The 21792-nt window shown below is 46.4% G+C and overlaps 1 protein-coding gene and 1 long non-coding RNA gene across 3 annotated transcripts; one reads left to right on the top strand and one right to left on the bottom strand.

Moving 5' to 3' along the window:
• Nucleotides 1-31: 31 nt before the first annotated feature.
• On the bottom strand, nt 32-4801 carry LOC130840196 (tubulin gamma-2 chain). Of its 2 annotated transcripts, none has more exons than XM_057715442.1 (11): nt 4513-4801; nt 4094-4206; nt 3729-3896; nt 3349-3417; nt 2929-3008; nt 2381-2507; nt 1627-1713; nt 1364-1513; nt 797-949; nt 553-714; nt 32-426 (listed from the first exon to the last, which is right to left on the bottom strand). In XM_057715442.1, exons 1-11 carry the CDS (start codon nt 4559-4561, stop codon nt 229-231), a joined length of 1356 nt encoding a protein of 451 aa, XP_057571425.1. In that variant the 5' UTR covers nt 4562-4801; the 3' UTR covers nt 32-228. The 2 variants fall into 2 exon arrangements, with proteins under 2 accessions (XP_057571425.1, XP_057571426.1); XM_057715443.1 differs by having other exon boundaries at nt 289-426; nt 1627-1741; nt 4513-4758.
• Nucleotides 4722-21296, top strand: LOC130840197 (uncharacterized). Its single transcript, XR_009049981.1, has 3 exons — nt 4722-4800; nt 6375-6501; nt 21087-21296. It is a non-coding gene; the product is annotated as an uncharacterized LOC130840197 (long non-coding RNA).
• The last annotated feature ends 496 nt before the right edge of the window (nt 21297-21792 follow it).

Genomic DNA, 21792 nt, shown 5'->3' with positions numbered 1-21792 from the left:
CGTCCCCCATATTCACAGACCAAGGCCTAACTATATTCACAACGAAGCTTCATTACTTTATTAGTGCTAAATAAGCATATCAAGGGTCAGGCATGGAAGGGAAGAAGAGGGCCAACACCCAGGCTGCAGAAGAACCTAGAAAGGTTGCTGGTGAGGGGAATTTGGACCAGAGGGACCAGGAATGATGGGGGCTGTGCTTACTATTCAGGGGGTGCAGTGGGGAGAAAGTCATTGCTCCTGGGTGCCCCAGGAGATGTAATCTGGCCGCGTGGCTGCATGGTACTCGTCGATGAGCTCCTGCACAACCTCCCTGGACCTGTCCAGCTCGTCAAAGTTCTCCTTGAAGATATCCTCCTTGCGGAACTGCTCCAGGAAGGCCTCCCGCTTCCGCAGCTTGTCATACTGCTGGCAGGAACTTTCAAAGAGCTGAAAGAGATAGAAATCTCCAGGATGGGAGCCAGTGCAAGACAGGGGGCTGGAATGGATTTAGGGGAGAATGATGAAGGTGGCCAGTGGAAGAGTAGCCAAGGAAGACCAGAAGGCTAGGCTCACCGAGGAGATGCTGGTGTGGTTGGCCATCATGAGCCCGCTGACCCTGTGGGCAGAAGGCAGGTAGGGTGACTTCCTGGACAGGGCCACCTGGATGCTGGCTGGGCCCCAGGGGATGAAGTTGGCCAGCTTCCGTTCCCGGATCCTCTGCAGGCTCTTGTGGACCTGGGTGGGCACAGGAGTGGTGGTGGTGGCCTCTCCTCTACCCCTCTGGGCTCCGGGGGTAGGACGAAGGGGCCTCACCTACCTGGGTGGGGTCCACCTCCCCCTGGATGATGTTGAGGATGGCGATGTAGCAGTGGTTGGTCTGGCGATCCCGGCCCGTGGACACCATCACGTTCTTGGGCTGCAGCAGCCTCCTCATGACATCCAGGACCGTGGTCTTCCTCACGCTGGCCACCTGAGGGGAGAGTGGCCACAGGGCAGCCCAGCACTCAGGGCACAGCCCAGAGACGCAGGGACAGAGAGCAGCAGGCAACACGCATCCCCATCAGACACAAGGTAGCTTGGTCTCTCTGCGAGTGTCCTTACACTCAGGTCCACACTGAGCCTCTGCTGTGGGATCAGAGATCTCAGTCCTCCCGAGCTCAGCAAACTCATGCCCTCGTGCAGGAGCATCAGCAGACCCTGTACAGCCTGGGCCCTGCAGGGAGCCACAGGCAGGGGAAGAGGGGAGCACGTCAGCCAGGAAGTCACCCAGCCTGTGCCACTCCCTGAGCGCAGGGCCTCTGGGGGCTGCACGGGGCAGCTCCGGGTGCAGCTGGGAGAAGAGGAAGGCTAGTCAGGGCCTGCTGGGCCCGAGGGCTGCGCTTACCGACTGGTCCGTGGTGAGGGGGGTGTAGCCCGTCATGAGGAAATGGAGCCGTGGTGTGGGGATGAGCGAGGCGATGAGGCCGATGAGGTCGTTGTTCATGTAGCCGGGGTAGCGCAGGGTGGTGGTGCTGGCCGACATGATGGTGGACACCTGGGGACGGGGTGCCGTGTCACGAGCCTTGTCCTGGGGGGCCTCCCTTCCCCAGATGGCGCTCTAGCAAGGCGGGACTCCAGTCCAAAAGAGTCCAGGAGTGGGGGGCTCACCAGCTGGTTGATCTGGGAGAAGGATGGGTTCTGGATGTGCAGGCGGTCTGTGGCGATCCGGTTCAGGGCTGTGTTGTCCAGCACCACCTGGGGGGACAGAAGAGGGTAACGGCACCTTTTTGAGGAGAAAAGGGGCAGAGAAATAAGTTATAACCTTAGTCCCCCTCTAAACTTCAAAACTAGGAAGTAGGTGTGCTAATTTAAAGGGCAAGTACTGTCTCTGGAGCATCAGGAGATATTTTTCTACCATTCAGTGCATTAAACAAACATTTGATTGTCTAAATGTGCCAGGCATGGTGCCTCAACTCTGGAAAACCATGGAGAGTAAAACAGGCATGGTCTTCCCCCTCACCAGGTCTATAGTCTAGAGGAGGGTGACTGACATTAAATATAAAACAACAGAAAAGTATAGTTACAGCTTGAAATGTGCACAAAGGAATTTGACCTTGTCTGGGTGGTCAGGGAAGGCTTTGCTAAGAAAGTGACCCTTGGGCTGAGAATGTTAGCAGGAGTAGGCGTTAAACAGGCTAAGTGGAGACACGTGGGGGGATGTTATTCACTTTGTTGAGAGTCTTGCTGCCTAAAGGGACTATAAGAAGCTTGGGATCAGGTCCTTATATCATAATTTGGGCCACCAGGTATTGCTTTGTTGGTTCTCTGTTCTCTGGGCAAGGGATTGGGAAGGGCAGGGTGCAGGTGTCTCACTGGCTTAGGGAGGCCGACCAAAGCCCTCACTCTCTCCTCCCATGCTCACCACACAGTCTGCATTCTGCGTCAGCCTCTTGAGCGTGAGCAGCGAGTTGTAGGGCTGGACCACCACATCACTCATCTCGTCCTGGTTGGGAAACACTGAGTATGTCTGCACCAGCTTCTTGGGGTACCTGGGGGTGAGGAAGAGGGAAAGGGGATGCTGGCACAGTGAATTGGTAAGACTCTCATCACTCCCCATCTCTATCTTCTCTGGAGATAACAGGGGTCATTCCTTGCCAAGTGCCACCAAGGTCTTACACAAAAGGGGTGAGGGCAGAACTGAGTCTTCAGAGTCCAGGAGCCAAAAAAGATAAACCCAAAGCATCAAACTTCCTCCCCTCCTAGGTCCCCTCCTCCCCCTAGGCAGGCCCCCACCTCCCGGGAGTTATTGCTTCCAAGATATTCCCTCGTTGGCCAGGCTCTGTTCCTACCTATGACTTAAGGGCAGTAGTGATAGGCCTTTCAGCCCAAAAGAAAAAAATGACAAAAAGGAAAGACATTATCCAGGGAAACAGGGCCTGGGTAATGCCCTCTCCCCAAATGCAGGCTTACCTGTCATTCAGTCGCTCCAAGAGGTAGGAGCCCAGGCCAGAACCGGTCCCCCCAGCGATGGAATGACACAGCACAAAGCCCTGCAGGGGGAGAGATGGAGAGGCAGTCTCCAGGGATCTGGGGGAGAGGCTTCAGGCTTGTCTCTCTCCCCACTCCCAACACGCCTATGTCTCAAGGCTTCCTCTATGTCCATCCAGGCTGAGGCTCCTTGAGTAGGAAGGAGCTGATGCCATCCAGATTAGGATCTCCTTGAGGACAAGGACTGTACCTTATTTACTTCACTATCTCACATCTGATACTCAATGAGAGTTTTGAATTGAATTGCTCCCATCACACATCTAATCAGGCTACCTCCTGACCTGTCCCCAGCACTTTTCAGCTTCCTCCCCACCTCCATCCCCTCAGGGGGCAGAACCTCACTTCTAGGCTGTCACTTCCATCTGCTTCCCGGTCTATGATGTCAAAGATGTCTTCATGGATTTTCTCACCCTGTATGGAGACATGAGGAGGGAGGGTGAGGATGAAGTTTCTGGAGCGCGTCTCTTTTCAGCAACCAGTAAGTCTACCCTAGGACACTGCTGCCACCTCAAGCAGAGCCCTGGCTGTGGCCCTCACCCCAGATATGCTCCTTTACAAATAATTTGCACAAAGTTTGCATAAACCGCTCTCTGGCTGTCCCTCTTATCAGGGTAATCCCCCTTGTCTCATTTATTGTCAGTCTGGTCAAAGCCCCAGACTGCTTGTGCCTGCCTTGCCCCAGGAAGGGAACATCAAGAATCTCTGGGATGGCCACTGGATACCTGGGAGAATCCGCTGGCCCAGTTGTTGCCAGCTCCTCCGCCATGCTCTGACAGGTAGATGTTCTCTGGGTTGTAGAGCTTGGCATAGGGGGAGTTGAGGATGGAATGGATCACTCGCGGCTCCAGGTCCAGCAGCACCGCCCTGGGGATGTAGTGCTCATCGTCTGCCTGTCAAGGGGAGTCCAGGAGGGGGCCCAATCAGCTCGGCCCGCCCAGTCCTCCAGTCCTCCCAGCTCTGGCTCCTGCCTGCCCTCCTTCCTCAAGCCAGCTACCCGGCTCCTCTGCGCAGCGGGATTCCCATTACCAAGCCCTTCGTTTCAGGCCCCCTGGGCCATTGCCAACCCTGGCCAAGTCGCTGGGGGCACCTGGTAGAAAAAGACGTCCTTGCGGTCAGTGCCCTCGGTGGCGAACTCCTCCACGATGCCCTCGGGGCTGATACCATGTTCAGCGCACAGTTGTTTCCAGAACTCGAACCCAACTGGGGGACGGGGAGAGACGCCTGGGTCTGCTAGAGCCGTAAGACTCTAGGAGCCCAGGGTGAGGCTCAGAGGCTGTCACACTCAAAGGGTGGGCCCAAGCCGCCTGGGTCTGGGAGGCGTGACAGCCCAGGGCTGGAGGCATGGCTCTCGGTCTGGGGGTCTGGGACTTGGTTCCTTATGCGCAGTAGGGCAGGCGGTTCATGGAAGGGAAAGGGACGGGGCGGGGGGGGGGGGGGGCTGGAGGATGCCAAGCACTCGGGTGGGACCCGAAGGGGCAGAACCGGAGACTGGCTGGGCCCGCTCACTCTGGTTGCCGCACTGGCCCAGCTGCAGGGTGATGATCTCCCGGGGCATCGCTCTTCAGACGAGGGCGCGCCAGCCCGGCTGGGCCCAGCGGGAGTCACGGTAGGGACGAACGCCTGGCAGCCGAGCGCGCAGGACGTGGGGAGCGCGCGCTCTCTTCGGCTTTTGACGCGGATGCGCGATCTGCGCGTGTGCAGTGCGGGCCTCCCCGCGGCCGGCGGCCCGGGAGCCGAACCTGGGCATCATTTTCCCCCACAACACTTGCAGCTGGAATTCCGCACACGCGCAGAGTGAGGCCACGCCCTTTCCTGCCCACCCACCGCAGCTCCGCGCCTGCGCAGTGAGACGTCGGACCGAGGGCTAGCGACCGGGTGTGGGGGAGGGGCGGAGGGGGAGGGGAGGGGGAGGGGCGGAGGGGGAGGGGAGGGGGAGGGGCGGAGGGGGAGGGGAGGGGGAGGGGCGGTCCAGGTGTCTGGAGTCAGCCGGGCTTTATAGGTAGGTGAGCTGCTCTGCCCGCTCTGCTAGGTAGAGGCTGGAGTCAAGCCAATTTTCTTCTTTTAAATTTCTATTTTTAAATTAAATATACCTAACAAAAGTTACCATTTTAACCATTTTAAAGCTACAATTCTGTGAGATTGAGTACATACACATTATTCTGCAACTGTCACCACCATTCATCTCCATAACTTTGTCACCTTCCCAAGCTGAAACTGTACTGCTTGAACAGTAACACCACCCCCATTGCCATTCTACCTTCTGTCTCCATGAATTTGAGTACTCCAGGTACCTTATATAAGTGGAATCTACCATTTTGTCCTTTTGTGTCTGGCTTATTTCACTTAGCATAATGTCCTCAGGGTTACTCCATGTTGCAGCATGTATCAGAATTTTATTCCGTGTTAAGGCTGTATAATATTCCGTTTTTTGTATGCATATACCACATTTTGTGTTTATCCATCCATCGATGGACACTGGAGTTGCTTCCACTTATTGGCTATTGTGAATAATGCTGCCATGAACATGGGTGTACAAATATATATTTGAGTGCTTGCTTTCAATTCTTCTGGGTATATGCCCAGAAGCAGAATTGCTGGACCATAGGATAATTCTGTGTTTACTTTTTTTTGAGGAATTGCCATACCATTTTCCACAGCGGCTGCACCATTTTACATTCCCACCAGCAATGCACGAGAATTCCAGTTTCTCCACATCCTTGCCAACAGTTGTTACTTTAAAAAAAAAAAAAAGCCATCCTAAGATCAATGAATATGAAATATCTCATCATGGTTCCTATTTTATTTTATAAATTTATTTATTTATTTATTGGCTGCTTTGTGTTTTTGTTGCTGCACGTGGGCTTTCTCTAGTTGCAGCGAGCAGAGACTACGCTTCATTGCGGCGCATGGGCTTCTCATTGTGGTGGCTTCTCTTGTTGCAGAGCACAAGCTCTAGGTACACAGGCTTCGGGAGTTGTGGCACATAGGCTCAGTAGTTGTGGCGCATGGGCTTAGTTGCTCCAAAGCATGTGGGATCTTCCCGGCCCAGGGATTGAACCTGTGTCCCCTGCATTGGCAGGCGGATTCTTAACCACTGCACCACCAGGGAAGCCCCCTGTTTTATTTTAAATTACAAAAAAATTAAAACATACAAGCATGGTTTTGTATTTTTACTATATATTTTTTGTTTTGAAATTTTACACAGATTGTATCAGAGTGTAATTTCCTTTTGTAACCAGTGTTTTTTCACCCTACATTAGATTTTGTGATTTAGCCATGTTGATACAGGTAGATTTATTTCATTCCTTTTAATTGCTTCATAATATTTCACTGGATGAATAAAACCAGTCTATTCTCTTTCCATACAGGAGCAATTAGATTGTTAGATTGTTTCCATCTACTCCCTATTACATCAAATGAGTACAGGACTTGTCTGCTTGTGAACATGAAGGAAAATATCTCTACCAACAGCTTGTGCAGCTTCAACTTTACAAGGTTTGGCATATTTTTTCCTAGATATTTGTACCAATTTACACTTTTACCAGCAACATAATTCTCATTTCTCTATACTCAATTCCACACTTGGATTATCAGATCTTTTTTTTTTTAATTTATTTATTTATTGGCTGTGTTGGGTCTTCATTGCTGCACACCGGCTTTCTTTAGTTGCAGTGAGTGGGGGCCACGCTTCATTGTGGTGTGTGGGCTCTTCATTGCAGTGGCTTCTCTTGTTGCAGAGCACCTCTAGGCACGCAGGCTTCAGTACTTGCGGCACACAAGCTCTAAAGCACAGGCTCAGAGTTGTGACACAGGGGCTTAGTTGCTCCAAGGCACGTGGGATCATCCTGGAGCAGGGATCAAATCCATGACCACCGCATTGGCAGGTGGATTCTTAACCACTGCACCACCTAGGAAGTCCCTCATATCTTAATTTTTGTCAATCCCACGGATGCTCAATGGGACCTCATGGTTGTAACTTCCAGTTATCATTACAAGTGAAGTTGATTCAATTTTCTTTTGTAACTGACCTTCTGGAATTGCCTGTTCATTTCCTTTGCCCATTTTTTTCTATTGGGCTGTTTCTCTTAGACATTTTAAGATATTCTACGAATTTTTTCTTGGTTGTATGAGTTGCAAATAGTATGGGTCTATGGCTTGCCTTTACTTTGCATGTGATGTCTTTTGCCTTAGAGACGATTTTCACTTTAATGTAGAGAAGGTTATCCATCTCTTCATTTACATTTTGCACGTTTTAGACCTTGTTAAAGGAGCTATCCCTTCTCCCACTGTTAAAAAGCTGTGCTCATATGTTTTCTTCCCAAAGCCCCAGAGTGGTTTTGCTTGTTCCTTGTAGGTCTTTAGTGCATCTGGAACTTATTTGGAGGCCTGCTGTAAGATAGGGATCTACTTTATCTTTTCCATATGGATGGCCAATTGTCTCTGAACCAATTATTGCAGAGTCGGTGCAGTCCGCCCTGCCCCCCACCCTCAACATTCCAAGCCTCCACTCCGACGTGGGCTGGCTTCTGGCCGCTCTTCCGCTCGGTTGGGCTGTCGGTCTGTCCCAGTCTGGCGAGCTTTCTCTGGGAGCCATTGCAGAGGCGCTGGTGAAAGCGCCACGGCCAAGAGTCATGCTCACAGGAGGATTTTTTTCTTCTTCTTCTTCTTCTTTTTTTTTTTTTTTTTTGGTTTTGTTTTCTCTCTCTTTTTTCAAAAGAGAACTCGGCCGCCTTCCAGCTCCTGCCGCCAAGAATCTTCTGGGCTTCTCTAGAAGGCTCTGGCTAGCCCCACGCCTGCCCCCTCCCGGGCTCAGTTTCCCTCCCCTCGCCCCACCCGGCCTCCCGGCCAGCTCCCTCCATCTCCTGCCGGGCTGTCGGAAGAGCTCGAGCGTCCTCCAGCAGCATCGGCAGCCCAGCCTTTTCAGGGAGGCTCTGGCGGCTCCCTTTGAAGTTTGAGGGTGGGGTCGGAGCTCCTGCGTTAGCCAGCCCCGAAGCTCCCCTCCCCCGACAGAGCCGCTCCTTAGGGCTGCCTGTCTTCAGAGGCTTTGCCAGGCCCCTGTCCAAGTCTGCCCAGGTGAAGGGGAAGGCTTCGGAGGTGAGAGTGAACTTGCCAGCCCTCGCCTCCTTGTGAGTCTGGAACGGCTGTTTGCTTCCTTTAAAATAATAAGCTGTAAGCATTTTATGAACACTTGTGAACCGCGAGAGTTAAATTTCAGCTTTTTCTTGATTAGTAACAGTGACTTGCTCCTCCTTTTAGTCTCCCAGAAGTGGGAAAATTTCCTTCTAACCTGACTTTATAGGCAAACAGGTTAGAACGTGTGAATTTCTCGGAGTTGGAGAAGTTGCAGTGTAAGTTTTCTCTAAGAAGCCATTTCTGACAAGCTAGAGGCTCCTCCTAGTCTGCAGAAATGGGTTGGAAACTGAGATGCTTGTGTACATTAGCAGCGCGGAACATAAATCCTCCCAGTTATTCGCAGGCTGTGCTTTCCATTTCTGCTGAGAACTGACCTATCTGGGTTAAATGAGATGATGCAGGAGCGCTTAGCACATGCCTGACTGTCAGTGCTCAACAAATACCGGCTGCTGTTATTATCACAGGATGCAATTGGAACTGAAGTGTAGCTTGGCTACCGCTGTAGATGAAAGATCTTAGGGTCAAAAAAGAAAATGAGTGATTTCTTTAAATACATTTGAAAAACTTAAAACCTAATTACTTTGTGATGATCCTACAGATTAAGTTTCAGATCTGACTTCTGTTGAGGTTGAACAGAAGGCTCAGGTTCATGGTCCTTCTCATAGGGTCTCAAGGTCATTACCCATGGCTTAATTATTGAGTGTTGAGTTTTAATTTGCTTAGCTCCATATTCTCTGATCCAGGTTATGATAATGTGGCATTCCTTGGTCTGAGGCCTTGGTTTAGGTCTGATAATCCTTCTAGAGGACTTCCCTGACAGTCCAGTGGTTAAGACTCCACACTTCCACTGCTGGGGTCATGGGTTTGATCCCTGGTCCAGGAACTAAGATTCTGCAAGGTGCAGTTGAAGTATGGCCAAAAAAGAAAAAGAAAAAAAAAGAAAGATCCCTGTGGTCTCAGTGAAACAGGAATGTTTGAGTAGAACAAGAAGCAAGGTTACCAGCCAGGCCTGAAATGAGGAGGGGCCCAGCCCAAGGGTCAGATTCTAGAGATACTGAATGAGAGAATCTACAGCATTTCAAGATGACTGAACGTGTCATGGGGGTAAGGGAGAGGAAAGAGTCTGAGCAGACAGATTTCAATCTTGGGATGTTGGATAAAGGTAGGGCCATGTACGGAGACGTAGGGAATTCAAGAGGAACGTGTTTGCACAGGTTGAGTTTAAGAGGCCTGAGGAATATCCAGATGGAAGTCAGGGGCCAGTAGGCAACAGAGAATACAAAGACCTAGAGCTAAGGAGGAAGGTCTAGGTGGAGAGTTAGCTGTACCCAAGTGGCAGTTAAAGCCATTGGCATGAAGAGGGTCCCCCGGGGAGAATGCACAGTGTGGGATGGTCCTAGATGGAAAGAGGACTGGAATAGAACCTGATAGAATAGATGGTCCTAGATGGAAAGAGGACTGGAATAGAACCTTCTTACCTAAGGGGTAAGAAGATTGCATTGCAAAGGAAAATGAAGGAGCAAGTGAAAAGGCGGAAGAAAAACTAGTGTGTATCAGTGAGGTTTGATTGCCTACTCTCTTCATTCCTGGCAAAGCCCTGGTTTTGTTCTGCATTCCACCCTTCCTCCAAGCAGCAGTAATTCCTGATTAATCCAAGCCAACTGTGGTTATCACAATTTCCTTGCCAGTGACTGATTTAGGAAGGGACATGTGATGCAGTTCAGGTCAATGAGATGTAAGGAAAGACTTCTGGGGGCCCCTGGGGAAAGTCTCCTCACTGAGTAAAAATGGATAGGAAGAGGGAATTCCCTGGCAGTCAAGTGGTTAGGATTTGGCACTTTCACTGCTGAGGCCCGAGTTCAATTCCTGGTCGGGGATCTTAGATCCTGTAAGCCATGAGGAGTGGCCAAAAAAAAAAAAAAGAAGAAAGATAGGAAGAGATACGCTCTCTTCTTCGATTGAATATTGTCACTTTTGGATATAGCACCTGGAACTGCTACAGTCATTTTATTTATTTATTCATTTATTTATTGGCTGCTTTGGGTCTTCCTTGCTGTGCTTGGGCTTTCTCTAGTTGAGACTAGCGGGGGCTACACTTCATTGTGGTGAGTGGGCTTCTCACTGCAGTGGCTTCTCTTGTTGCGGAGCATGGGCTCTAAGCATGCGGGCTTCAGTAGTTGTGGCACGTGGCCTCAGTAGTTGTGGCACATGGGCTTCGTTGCTCCACAGCATGTGGGATCTTCCCAGACCAGGGGTCGAACCCGCGTCCCCTGCATTGACAGGCAAATTCTTAACCACTGCGCCACAAGGGAAGTCCCTACAGTCATCTTTTAGCTGTGCAGAGAGCATCTTGAGGATAAGCCATCGTGCTGAGGCTGGTAGAGCAGAAAGATGGAAGGCACCTGGGTCCATGATGATGCCATTGAGCCATCAAATTGATCAGCCCTGGAGCTGCCTCTTATCTGGACCTCTTAAAATGTCAGCTATTTCCTTATAGTTTAAACTTTGTTTTTTAATTCTTTTTTTACTTGCAGCTGGAGGCATAGCCATAGAGGATACTACAAAAGCCTAGGAAAGAGAAAGTTCCAAGGAGGAAATGATTTGACATTTGAGGCTGTAGGGAGATGGAGTAATATGGAGATAGAAAAGGGTCCTTCTAGTGTGGGGGACCACTGGTGACTTTGGTGAGGACAGTGACCCTGGGCTATGAGAGTAAAAATTAGATTACAGGGACTTCCCAAGTGGTGCAGTGGTTAAGAATCCACTTGCCAATGCAGGGGACATGGGTTCAAGCCCTGGTCTGGGAAGATCACACGTGCGGCAGAGCAACTTAAGCCCATGTGCCACAACTACTGAGCCTGTGCTCTAGATCCCTTGAGCCACAACTACGGAGCCCATGTGCCACAACTACTGAAGCCCGCGCACCTAGATCCTGTGCTCCGCAACAAGAGAAGCCACTGCATGAGAAGCCCGAGCACTGCAGTGAAGAGTAGCCCACGCTCATTGCAACTAGAGAAAGGCCGTGTACAGCAGTGAAGACCCAATGCAGCCAATAAAAAATTTAAAAAATTAAAATAAATAAATATTAGATTGCAAAACGTTACTTATGCTTATACATAGTTGGCACTAATGAATATTTGAGGAATCATAAAATTAAGACATGAATGAAAGATAAGGAAGTGGGCAGGGAGCATAGACTTTAAACCAGGCGGCTTGATCTGGGGGTCACAGATCCCTTCCAAGGAGTCTATGGATAGAATAGACTATGAACTTGTATGGGAGGAAAGTTACATTTTGATTTTTCATTTACCTCTAATTAAAATTTAGCCTTCTCCATTATAACCGCAGGCATCACGCTTTACTAGTATTAGCAGTGCCTGTGACTTTGTCACCTGTAAAAATCACAGCTGTTTTTAGATCACCCTACAGTTGATGCAGATGTTGCAAAATATTGTTTATAATATTTACTACTTGCGAATATGGGTGTTACTAGACCCACTTGAAGAGCTTGTTATTTAATGTGTTCGTGGATGACACAAAACTAAAATGAAAGAAGCACATATTACGTCATACATTTTAACCTGTTGTAACAACTGTTTTTCAATATAATTGGTTTCCATGGTAATTCTACGTATATTGTTGTATGCATTCAAAAACAACATCCACCAGACTGCCAAAATCACCCGTGGTGTGAAAAAAGTTAAGAACTCAGCTCTAGGGACGTCCCTGGTGGTCCAGTGGTTAAGGATCCACCTTCCACTGCAGGGGGCATGGGTTCGATCCCTGGTTGGGGAACTAAGATCCTGTGTGCAGCAGGACCAAAATGAAATAAAAATAAAAATAAATAAAAGTACTCAGCTCTCAAAGGGAAAAGAGAGAAAGGGAGACTTGTACAGAGGAGGTAGGAGTGCAGTGTCTGGGGGACACTGCTTTTTAGAACATAGGAGAAGCTTGCAAAAGCCTCAGTATTTCAACAGCATGTTGAAATACTGAAGGGACAGAAGGGATTTTAAGAACCAAGCCCCTGAGGAGACTGGAACTATTGGGATGCAGGGCTCAGGTGGAGAGATTAACTACAGGAAGGAAACTTTTCCCACAATGAAAGGGAGGAAAGGATAAGTGTGGATAAAAATAAGTGTTTTAGTGGGGTGGGAGTGGGGGGCAGGAAGTTGAGGGGGATTCTGCCTGATGGCGTCTATTTTCACTGTCAAGTAGGAGTGAAGTTATCTGCTGAGAGTGAGGATGAGAGGGGAGGTGACAAAGGAAGGGAGCAGAAGAGAGGGCTGACAAGAACAAGTAGAAGGACTCCCAGCTTGTTGGGTTGAGAGGGCTGGGACAGTTAGGGAGCACCAGGATGTCAAGGCAGTAATCTGCGTGAGGTTGTGCTGCCTTGGGCTGTGTTCAGCTGCCCACGTGTGGGAGTCAGAGAGCAGATCCCTGAGAGCCAAGGCTGGGTTTTACCAGGAGGATGAGGTGAAGATCAGGGGAATAAAGCAGGCATGGATCAGATGATCCAGACTCTCTGGAGGAGAATGAGAAGCTAGGAAGGGGCTGATTGCTTGGGAGAGTGAAATCAGCATTGGAAGAAGAATGGGACAAAGAGAATGAGAAGGTGAAGGTTCAGGAATTGGTGGTGCAAGAGAGCCAGTCAAGTTTGAGGTTAAGGAATAGTTTGTGGGATGCCAAGTGCTGAGGTCTGTCCGTAGAGTGGGTGACAAGTAGAGAAGTGGTAAAGGGCATTGGAGGTGAGGAGGTCAAGGAACAGCCAGGACAGTCAGGACCATCCATATGGGTGTAAACGTGAACGTGAAGCTTGGAGTGGAGAGGAAAGTCTGGAGAATGTGGAAGTAGGTGGGTCTTTGGAACAAGCAGTAGAAGAGTGTGGTAGTGGATAACAGGTGCCTCAAAGGAGGAGGAGGGCTTTTTCAGCAAGGTAAAAGAGTAATTGTCTAAACCTATGGACTGGGAGAAGATATTTACGAACGATGCAGCCGACAAGGGCTTAATTTCCAAAACATACAAACAGCGCATACAGCTCAATAACAAACAAACCAATCAACCAAACAGACAAACAAACAAACAAAAAAACCCAATCAAAAGTGGGCAGAAGACCCAAATAGACATTTCTCCGAAGAAGAGGTACAGATGGCCAATAGGCACATGAAAAGATGCTCAACATCGCTAATTATTAGAGAAATACAAATCAAAACTACAATGAAGTATCACCTAACATTGTTCAGAATGGCCATTATCAAAAATTCTACAAAAAATAATTGCTGGAGAGGGTGTGGAGAAAAGGGAACCCTCCTACACTGTTGGTGGGAATGTAAATTGATGCAGCCACTATGGAGAACAGTATGAAAGTTCCTTAAAAAACCAAAGATAGAGTTACTATATGATCTAGCAATTCCACTCCTGGGCATATATCCAGAGATAACTCTAATTTGAAAAGATACATGCACCCCATTGTTCATAGCAGCACTATTTACAATAGCCAAGACATGGAAGCAAACTAAATGCCCAACAGATGAATGGATAAAGGAGATGTGGTACATATACACAATGGACTACTACTCAGCCATAAAAAAATGAGATAATGCCATTTGCAGCAACAGGGATGGACCTAGAGACTAGCATATTAAGCATACTAAGTGAAGTAAGTCAGAAAGAGAAAGACAAATACCATATGATATCACTTATATGTGGAATCTAAAATATGGCACAAATGAACCTGTCTACAAAACAGAAATAGACTCACAGGCATAGAGATCAGAATTGTGGTTGCCGAGGGGGAGTGGGGGAAGGAAGAGGGATGGACTGGGAGTTTGGGGTTAGTAGATACAAACTGTTACATTTAGAATGGATAAACAACAAGGTCCTACTGTACAGCACAGGGAACTCTATTCAATATCTTATAATAAACTATAATGGAAAAGAATCTGAAAAATAATATACCTATATATCTATATATATATGAATCACTTTGCTATACACCAGAAACTAACACAACATTGTAATTTAACTGTACTTCAAAAAAAAAAGTAATTGTCTAAAAATAGCAATAAGGAGATGAAAACTGCCCACACACCGGGAGGTGGAAAGTGACAACTCATGCTCCTGCTGGGTAGCCAGGCCTTCAAAACAAACAAACAAACAAACAAACACCCCTAGCCCTTATTAAAGAGGCCAGAAAGGATCACATGATTTTGGACCAGACACCGTCTAGGACAGTGGTTTCTAACCCCAGAACATAGTCCCCTCCCAAGCCCCACCCCAACCAGAAGGCATCAGCAGGCTGGCAGAGGCCTATGTGGTTTTATCACAAAGGTGGGGGTGGGCAATACTGACTTTTAGTACCTAGCGATCAGAGATGCTAAATGCCCTGCAATGGACAGTAGTGTGTCTCATACACTTTACAAATGAGGAGACTGGGGTTCAAAGAGCTGAGATGTGTACTTAGTTTTTGGAGCTTCTGTTTGTCTTGATATTACATGAAGATCTGTGTCTGTGTCTGAGATCACTGTGGTAGACATTGTTGGTTGGCCAGTCCAATCCCCTCTGTCTAGTCACCTCCCAATGACTGGTACATGGTTGCCTCAGTCTTGGCCGGTGAGATGTAAGCAGAAGCCATGGAGCGAAACTCCTGGGAAGGCTTTTTCAGAAGGGCAAGTGCAGCCAGATGTCCCTTCCACCTTTGCTCTGCTCCCTTCCTTCTGCTTGGAACGTGGTTCAGCAGCCGTCTTGTGTCCATGAGCACAAAAAGCCACACGTTAGGGATAGAGGAAGAAAAATAGAAAGGCCACGTGTCCTTGATGGGCTTCCTAATAGGTACCTCAACCCTGGACTGCTCACCTCTGGATTTACCAAGTGAGAAAAATAAACTGCCATTTATGTAAACTGCTGTTAATTGAATGTTCCTTTAATGGCAGCTGACTGCATTTCTGCCTGCTAGAGTCAGAGGGCCAGTTAGTAACAGAGCTGAGGTTAAACCCAGGCGTTCAATCTTACAGTCTAATATTCTTTCCTTGACAGCAGTGATTCTCAAAGTGTGGCCCCCAGACAAGCATCATTAGCATTAGGGAACTTGTTAGAAATGCAGGGAATTCTTGCATTCCTGGCGGTCCAGTGGTTAGGACTGGGCGCTTTCACTGCCGAGGGCCGGGGTTCAGTCCACGGTCAGGAGCTAAGAGACCATAAGCTGAGGCCAAAAAAAAAAGGAAGAAAGAAATGCAGAATTTCGTACTGCACCTCAGACCTGGGGATGGGGCCCAACAATCTGGTTTAAGGAGCCCTCCCCATGATTCTCACGTACCTCAGTTTGAAAGCTGCTGCTCTCTAGCTATGCTCCTCAGGGATGGTCCTGGCCCAGCAGCCTCAACATCATGTAGAGACTTGTTAAAAAATAGCCATCTCAGGTCCCACCCCAGATCTACTGGGTCAGAATCTGCATTTTCAGGAGATCCCTGGGTTATTTGTATGTACATTGAAGTTTGTGGAGCATTGCCCAACAATATGCTCTATTGAGTTTTTTTATTTCTCTTATTGAAGCTGGAGCGCTGAAAACATAGGTGACTGACCAGGCTGAAATAACACTCAGGATTCAGCTATGCTCATGACATAACAAAATCTAAACATTTTAAAGTTTAAAAGATATAATCTACAGTTAAGCTTTCAAACTTTTGATTTTGGAGATTTAAAAACAGAAAAAGTAGCAAGGATCATATAATTGCACCCTATGTACTTCATAATTGATTTCAAATGAAGAACTCATCACAGGTATAAATTTGAGAACTTTCTTTTAGGAATCACTTGAATGCTAAGGTAAATTTGTGTATGCCGCCAGTGCCTCTGTGAAAGAAATCATGCAATATTTAAAAAATAAATGATTGTGTTTTAATATCTTTATACCCACTGGAGAAAGGATGGGGCAAATTTCAATTTTTTCTTTTTTAAAAAAATTAATTATTTTTGGCTGCATTGAGTCTTCGTTGCTGCATGCGGGCTTTCTCTAGTTGCAGTGAGCGGGGGCTACTCTTCGTTGTGGTGCGCAGGCTTCTCATGGCGGTGGCTTCTCTTGTTGCGGAGCACGGGCTCTAGAGCACAGGCTCAATAGTTGTGGCGCACGGGATTAGTTGCTCCGAGGCACGTGGAATCTTCCCAGAACAGGGCTTGAACCCATGTCCCCTGCATTGGCAGGCAGATTCTTAACCACTGCGCTACCTAGGAAGTCCCCCTAACTATTTTTAAATGTATGGTTCAGTGGCATTAAATGCATTCACACTGATGTGCAGCCATCGAGATAGCTTCTTTGTTTTAATTTGTGTAGTTGATTTACAATGTTGTGTTAATTTCTGCTGTACAGCAAAGTGGTTCAGTTATATATATATATATACATTCTTTTTTATATTCTTTTCCCTTATGGTTTATCACAGGATACTGAATATAGTTCCCTGTGCTATACAGTAGGACCTTGTTGTTTATCCATTCTATATATAATAGTTTGCATCTGCTAATCCCAAACTCCCAATCCATCCCTCCCCCCTCCAAATAGCTTCTGTTTTTTGTTTATTTTTAAATATTTATTTATTTATTTGACTGTTCTGGATCTTAGTTGTGGCACTGGGGATCTTCGTTGCAGCATGTGGGATCTTTTAGTTGTGGCATGTAGGATCTAGTTCTGTGACCAGGGATCTAACCTGGGTGCCCTGCATGGGGAGCGTGGAGTCTTAACCACTGGACCATGAGGGAAGTCCCCAAGATGGCTTCTTAACTACATAAAAATTTTGATTAATAAATACTCAGTCTAGTTCACCTTTTCATTTCATGAATAAGGAACCTGAAGCTTGTTTCTTTTTCAAAAAATATGTTTGCATGATCTGCTGGTAATAGTACTGGGCGTGGTCTGTATTTTCCTTCTTTCTGTTGTGAAGGTTGTATTTTTGTTTCTCCTTACAGTAATTTTATTATTTTATTTATTTATTATTTTTGGCTGCATTGGGTCTTCATTGCTGTACATGGGCTCTCTCTAGTTGCAGCAAGCGGAGGCTATTCTTCGTTACGGTGCGCAGGCTTCTCAGTGCGGTGGCCTCCCTTGTTGCGGAGCTCAGGCTCTAGGCACACAGGCTTCAGTAGTTGTGGCACATGGGTTCAGTAGTTGTGGCTCGCAGGCTCTAGAGCACAGGCTCAGTAGTTGTGGCGTGCAAGCTTAGTTGCTCCAAGGCATGTGGGATCTTCCCGGCCCAGGGATCGAACCCACGTCCCTTGCATTGGCAGGCAGATTCTTTTTTTTTTTTTTTAAACTCTTTATTGGAATATATTTGCTTTACACACTTGTACCAGCTTTTGAGGTACACCAAAGTGAATCAGCTGTATTTATACATATATCCCCAGATCCCCTCCCTCCCGCGACTCCCTCCCCCCATCCCTGTCCTGATGGGAGATGCCTTAGAGGGTCTAGCAGGCAGATTCTTAACCACCGCGCCAACAGGGAAGTCCGATTTCTGTTTAAGTTGTGATGTATTTGTGTTGGTGCTCTTGTCAGAGTTCCTTTTGAAGATCCTATTGTCCCAGCCATGAAAAAATTTCATCAGACTTTTTTTTCTGATGAAAAAAAAAAAGTTTCCACTGTGGTAAGATGTAATATCTTCTACTACTGCTTTAATATGTAATCATTTGATCTTGTCAAGTATCTGGGACTAAGTTATTATTTCTAGGGCTTCCATTGTTTTTATACATATGATGACATTTGTAGTTCATTTTGACTCTACTGATGTTTGTTATGCTATCAATATGTCTCTCCAGCTCTGCCAGGCTAGTGTATTTGGCTAATTAAAACTATTTAGGAGATTATTAAAAGTTAACTTTTGACATGGTTTTAGTTTCCTACTTTCTATCATTTGATTTGTTAAATCAACACAACACAGTTCTAAGGATAGTTATTTAACAGTCTAACTGAAAATTGGAAAATCCAGCCCTAGCACTTTTTATTAATGGCTTTTGTTTGTTTGGTTTGGAGCTCTTGTTTTCTTAGTCCTGGCATGCCTGCGCCTTGGGCTCCTTACCTTTCCGGTTTAAGACTTTGGCAGTTGACCCCAAGGCTCTGTAGGTCTCAGACAGTCCCTTTGTGCAGGATCTCAGGGGGATCTGTGTCTCTTCTGAGGATTCTGAGTGAGAACTGTCAGAGTCCCTTCCTTTACTTGCTTCAACCTTATCTATAAATTAGCGATAGAAGTGAGCCAGCCCATGTGTCTTCTGGATGGACCAAGACCAGACAGGTTGAAACAGTGCCCCCTGGTTGAACCACCCTGTGATCAAATAAGTTAATAGTCCAAGGAATCCTGGAAACAGCCCGTGTCCACTTCCGTCTGCCATAGTTCCTCCATGGCTCAGGAATGGTACATGACTTAAGGTGTTTTTCTGTTAATCACATGTTGAAGCAAAGTCATTCTCAAACTGTTCTTACATGTTGGAATCAAAGTAAATTTTTTAAAAATAATTTTATTTATATATTTAATTTTTGGCTGCGTTGGGTCTTTGTTGCTGCGCACGGACTTTCTCTGGTTGTGGTGAGCGGGGGCTACGCTTTGCTGCAGTGTGCAGGCTTCTCTTTGCTGTGGCTTCTCTTGTTGTGGAGCTCAGGCTCTAGGCACGCAGGCTTCAGTAGTTGTGGCACGTGGGTTCAAAACTTGTGGTTCTTGGGCTCTAGAGCACAGGCTCAATAGTTGTAGCGCACAGGCTTAGTTGCTCCACAGCATGTGGGATCTTCCCAGATCAGGGATTGAACCCGTATCCCCTGAAATGGCAGGCGGGTTCTTAACCACTGCACCACCAGGGAAGCTGGGAACCAAAGTAATTGACATCTGTGTGACATGGTTCTTCCTCTTTGGCATGTCTTAGAAGCGTTTGAGGATACAGAAAAAAAGATTTTATATTCTGGTAGACTTTGCTTTGTTAACATAGAGATGTCTTTTTTCTTTTTTTTTTTAAAGGAGGGAATAAAACTGTAGTTACAGAAAACATGATTGTACATAGACAATCCTAAGGAGTATACCTACAAAAAGCTACTAGAACTAATAAGGGAGTTTAGAAAGGTTATAATACAAGATCCATATATGCAAGTCAATTGCATTTTTGAAAACAAAACATTTTACATTATTTACTTTTTTAATGTGGTCAAAGATACAGGACGTAAAATTTACCATTTAAACCATTTTTAAGTGTACAGTTCAGTGGCTTTAAGTACATTCACATTGGTGTGCAACCACTGAGGTGGCTTCTTAACACATAAAATTTTTGATAAATAAACGTATATCAAATATACATTTATCACAATATATATGTAAAACTGATGAAGAATTGAAGATGGGATGGGGAAGCCTTGTATTTTACCTGTATTTCTACTTCAAGGTAGAACAAAATCTAAGTAGTGAATTGTAGACATTACTGACTTACCAGCCATTCTGGATGTGGCAGTATCAGATTCCTCACAATACCTTGGGAAGACAAGAAAAACTAATAATTATCTTAATGGGAGAGGACACACTTTATTCTATGTAAAATAATAACCTCTATCATGTTTAAATGTTACAACATCAAAACATATTTATTGTAGTACATATAGAAAAAACAGGTAAGCAGAAAAAGAAAACTTGGAAGGATTGATATTGACCTTTTAGGAATTCATAACTCTATTCCTCTCAGTATTTGAGGATTTAAATCATATAAGCTAGTGTTTGTTAATTAACTAGTGCTCTTAAGCCACAATTAGCAGGCTTTAGTTCAATAGCATCTCCTGGTGAATGTTGAGTTCCCAGCAATCACAGATCAATAGGTTTTATTTCTGGTTTTTGTTTGAAAGATAACCTTATGACAGATTCATTTTATGTGTGTCTGGGTTTGGTTTTTTTCCCCTCCTCAATGATGTGTTTGTTTCATCAGCTGGTTAAGTATATGTATGGCACAAGTGTTCATAATGTGTTTTCTAACCTTTGAGTTGGAGGAGACTTGATTTTACCAAGTGTCATTTATGCTTGTAAGTAATCATTAGAATTGGATAATACAAAAGTATGATAATGAGAGTCTGGCTTCTCTTCAATTTGAAAGAGGTATTGGTGCCGAATAGTAAACTGCCAATGCCTTACCTGCATTAGTGGAGGCTATTTTGCACACATTTCCCTGAAGTGAAGTATCCAAGTGACTTCTGGGCCCTTTTGGAATGCATCACAATCTTAGAATAGCAGACTCTTTCATCTGGAAGTCCAGGCCCCAATCAGATACAGGTGCTCCCCTCCCAGTTTTCCTCCAGTACCTTCTCCAGCCTCCATTATTGCTCTAATCATGCAGTCACGTGATAGGTTATTTACATTAACACTAAACAATAGAGTGGGAAATTCTTCAGCTGGTCTATATCTTGCTCATCTTTGTTTGTCATTAGCACTTAGCACAGTGCCTGGTACTTAAGCTTCTCAATAAATGTTTGTTGAGTGAATGAATGATGAAACAGAGGCCCAGGTACAGGAAGTGTCCTGCCCAAGCACAAATCTAGTTAGTAACAATGTTCTGAAACATAGCTTATTATAACATTTTAATTATATTGCACTGCTTGACAGCATGTTGGGAGAGGCCAGAATTGGACTGGATCTTGGAATAAAACTCTGGTGACACATTATTCACATGAATTTTTAATTCATGTGATGGTCCATAGCATCAGGAATTGACTCTGAGGTCCATCTTGAGAAGTTTTTTTTTGATACCTTAGAGCTTTGCTTCTCTTGCTTTCACTCAATTGGGAAAGGCTAGAGTGGGAGAAGTCCCTAGTCTATGGAAGGCCAGGGAAATCTCTCCCCATTCCTGGGGTTCACAGACCTTCGATTATGGTCACAGTTAGAAATAACATAATCAAAACTTCTCTGGTGGCATGGTGGTTAAGAATTTGCCTGCCAATGCAGGGGACATGGATTTGATCCCTGGTCCAGGAAGATCCCACATACCTTGGAGCAACTAAGCCGTCGTGCCATGACTACTGAGCCCACGTGCCTAGAGCCTGTTCTCCGCAACAAGAGAAGCCACCGAAATGAGAAGCCCACCCACCGCCACGAAGAGCAGCCCCCACTTGCCGCAGATAGAGAAAGCCCACGTGCAGCAACGAAGACCCAACGCAGCCAAAACTAATAAATAAATAAATAGTAAATAAATCTTAAAAAAAAAAAGAAATGTAATCATTTTGGGCATAGGTTGGGGAAGGTTTGGTGGCAGCCCTGTGTGTGTGTGTGTGTGTGTGTGTGTGGTGACCACTTAGTTTTGTGTCAAGATCAAGGCTGCTTTATTTTGTTCTGTTTTGAGGCTGAGAGGGTTGGAGTAGGATGTCAGCATGAGAATACCAGTGCAGTGATGGCTGTGGCCTTTGAGGAGGTCAGAGTGACCCAGGAAATGTAATCTGGCCAGTGGCCAGGTGGCAGTCGTGACTGAGCCCAGCAGGGTCCTCCCTGAAGATATACTCCAGTAGATGTGCTCCAGGGAGGCCTCAAGGTGCTGGAACTGTTTGTTCTCCTGAATGACAGCCGGAATGTGTGTGTCTCTGTGTGTGTGTGTGAGAAAGAGAGACAGAGAGAGAGAGAGAGAGAGGTGAAGGGAGAAGAAGGAAACATAGAGAAG

Source organism: Hippopotamus amphibius, chromosome 17 (genome assembly GCF_030028045.1).
Source record: "Hippopotamus amphibius kiboko isolate mHipAmp2 chromosome 17, mHipAmp2.hap2, whole genome shotgun sequence".
NCBI classification, from domain to species: Eukaryota; Metazoa; Chordata; class Mammalia; order Artiodactyla; family Hippopotamidae; genus Hippopotamus; species Hippopotamus amphibius.
This window is presented reverse-complemented; position numbering and strand designations above follow the sequence as displayed.

Bases quoted from the DNA above. Each gene is read 5' to 3' on its own strand.
- LOC130840196 (XM_057715442.1), bottom strand. From the start codon at position 4,561: ATGCCCCGGGAGATCATCACCCTGCAGCTGGGCCAGTGCGGCAACCAG. The intron at 950-1,363 runs GTAAGCGCAGCC...CTCTCCCCTCAG, and splicing joins CCCTCACCACGGACCAGTCG to GTGGCCAGCGTGAGGAAGAC. The intron at 427-552 runs GTGAGCCTAGCC...TATCTCTTTCAG, and splicing joins ACCACACCAGCATCTCCTCG to CTCTTTGAAAGTTCCTGCCA.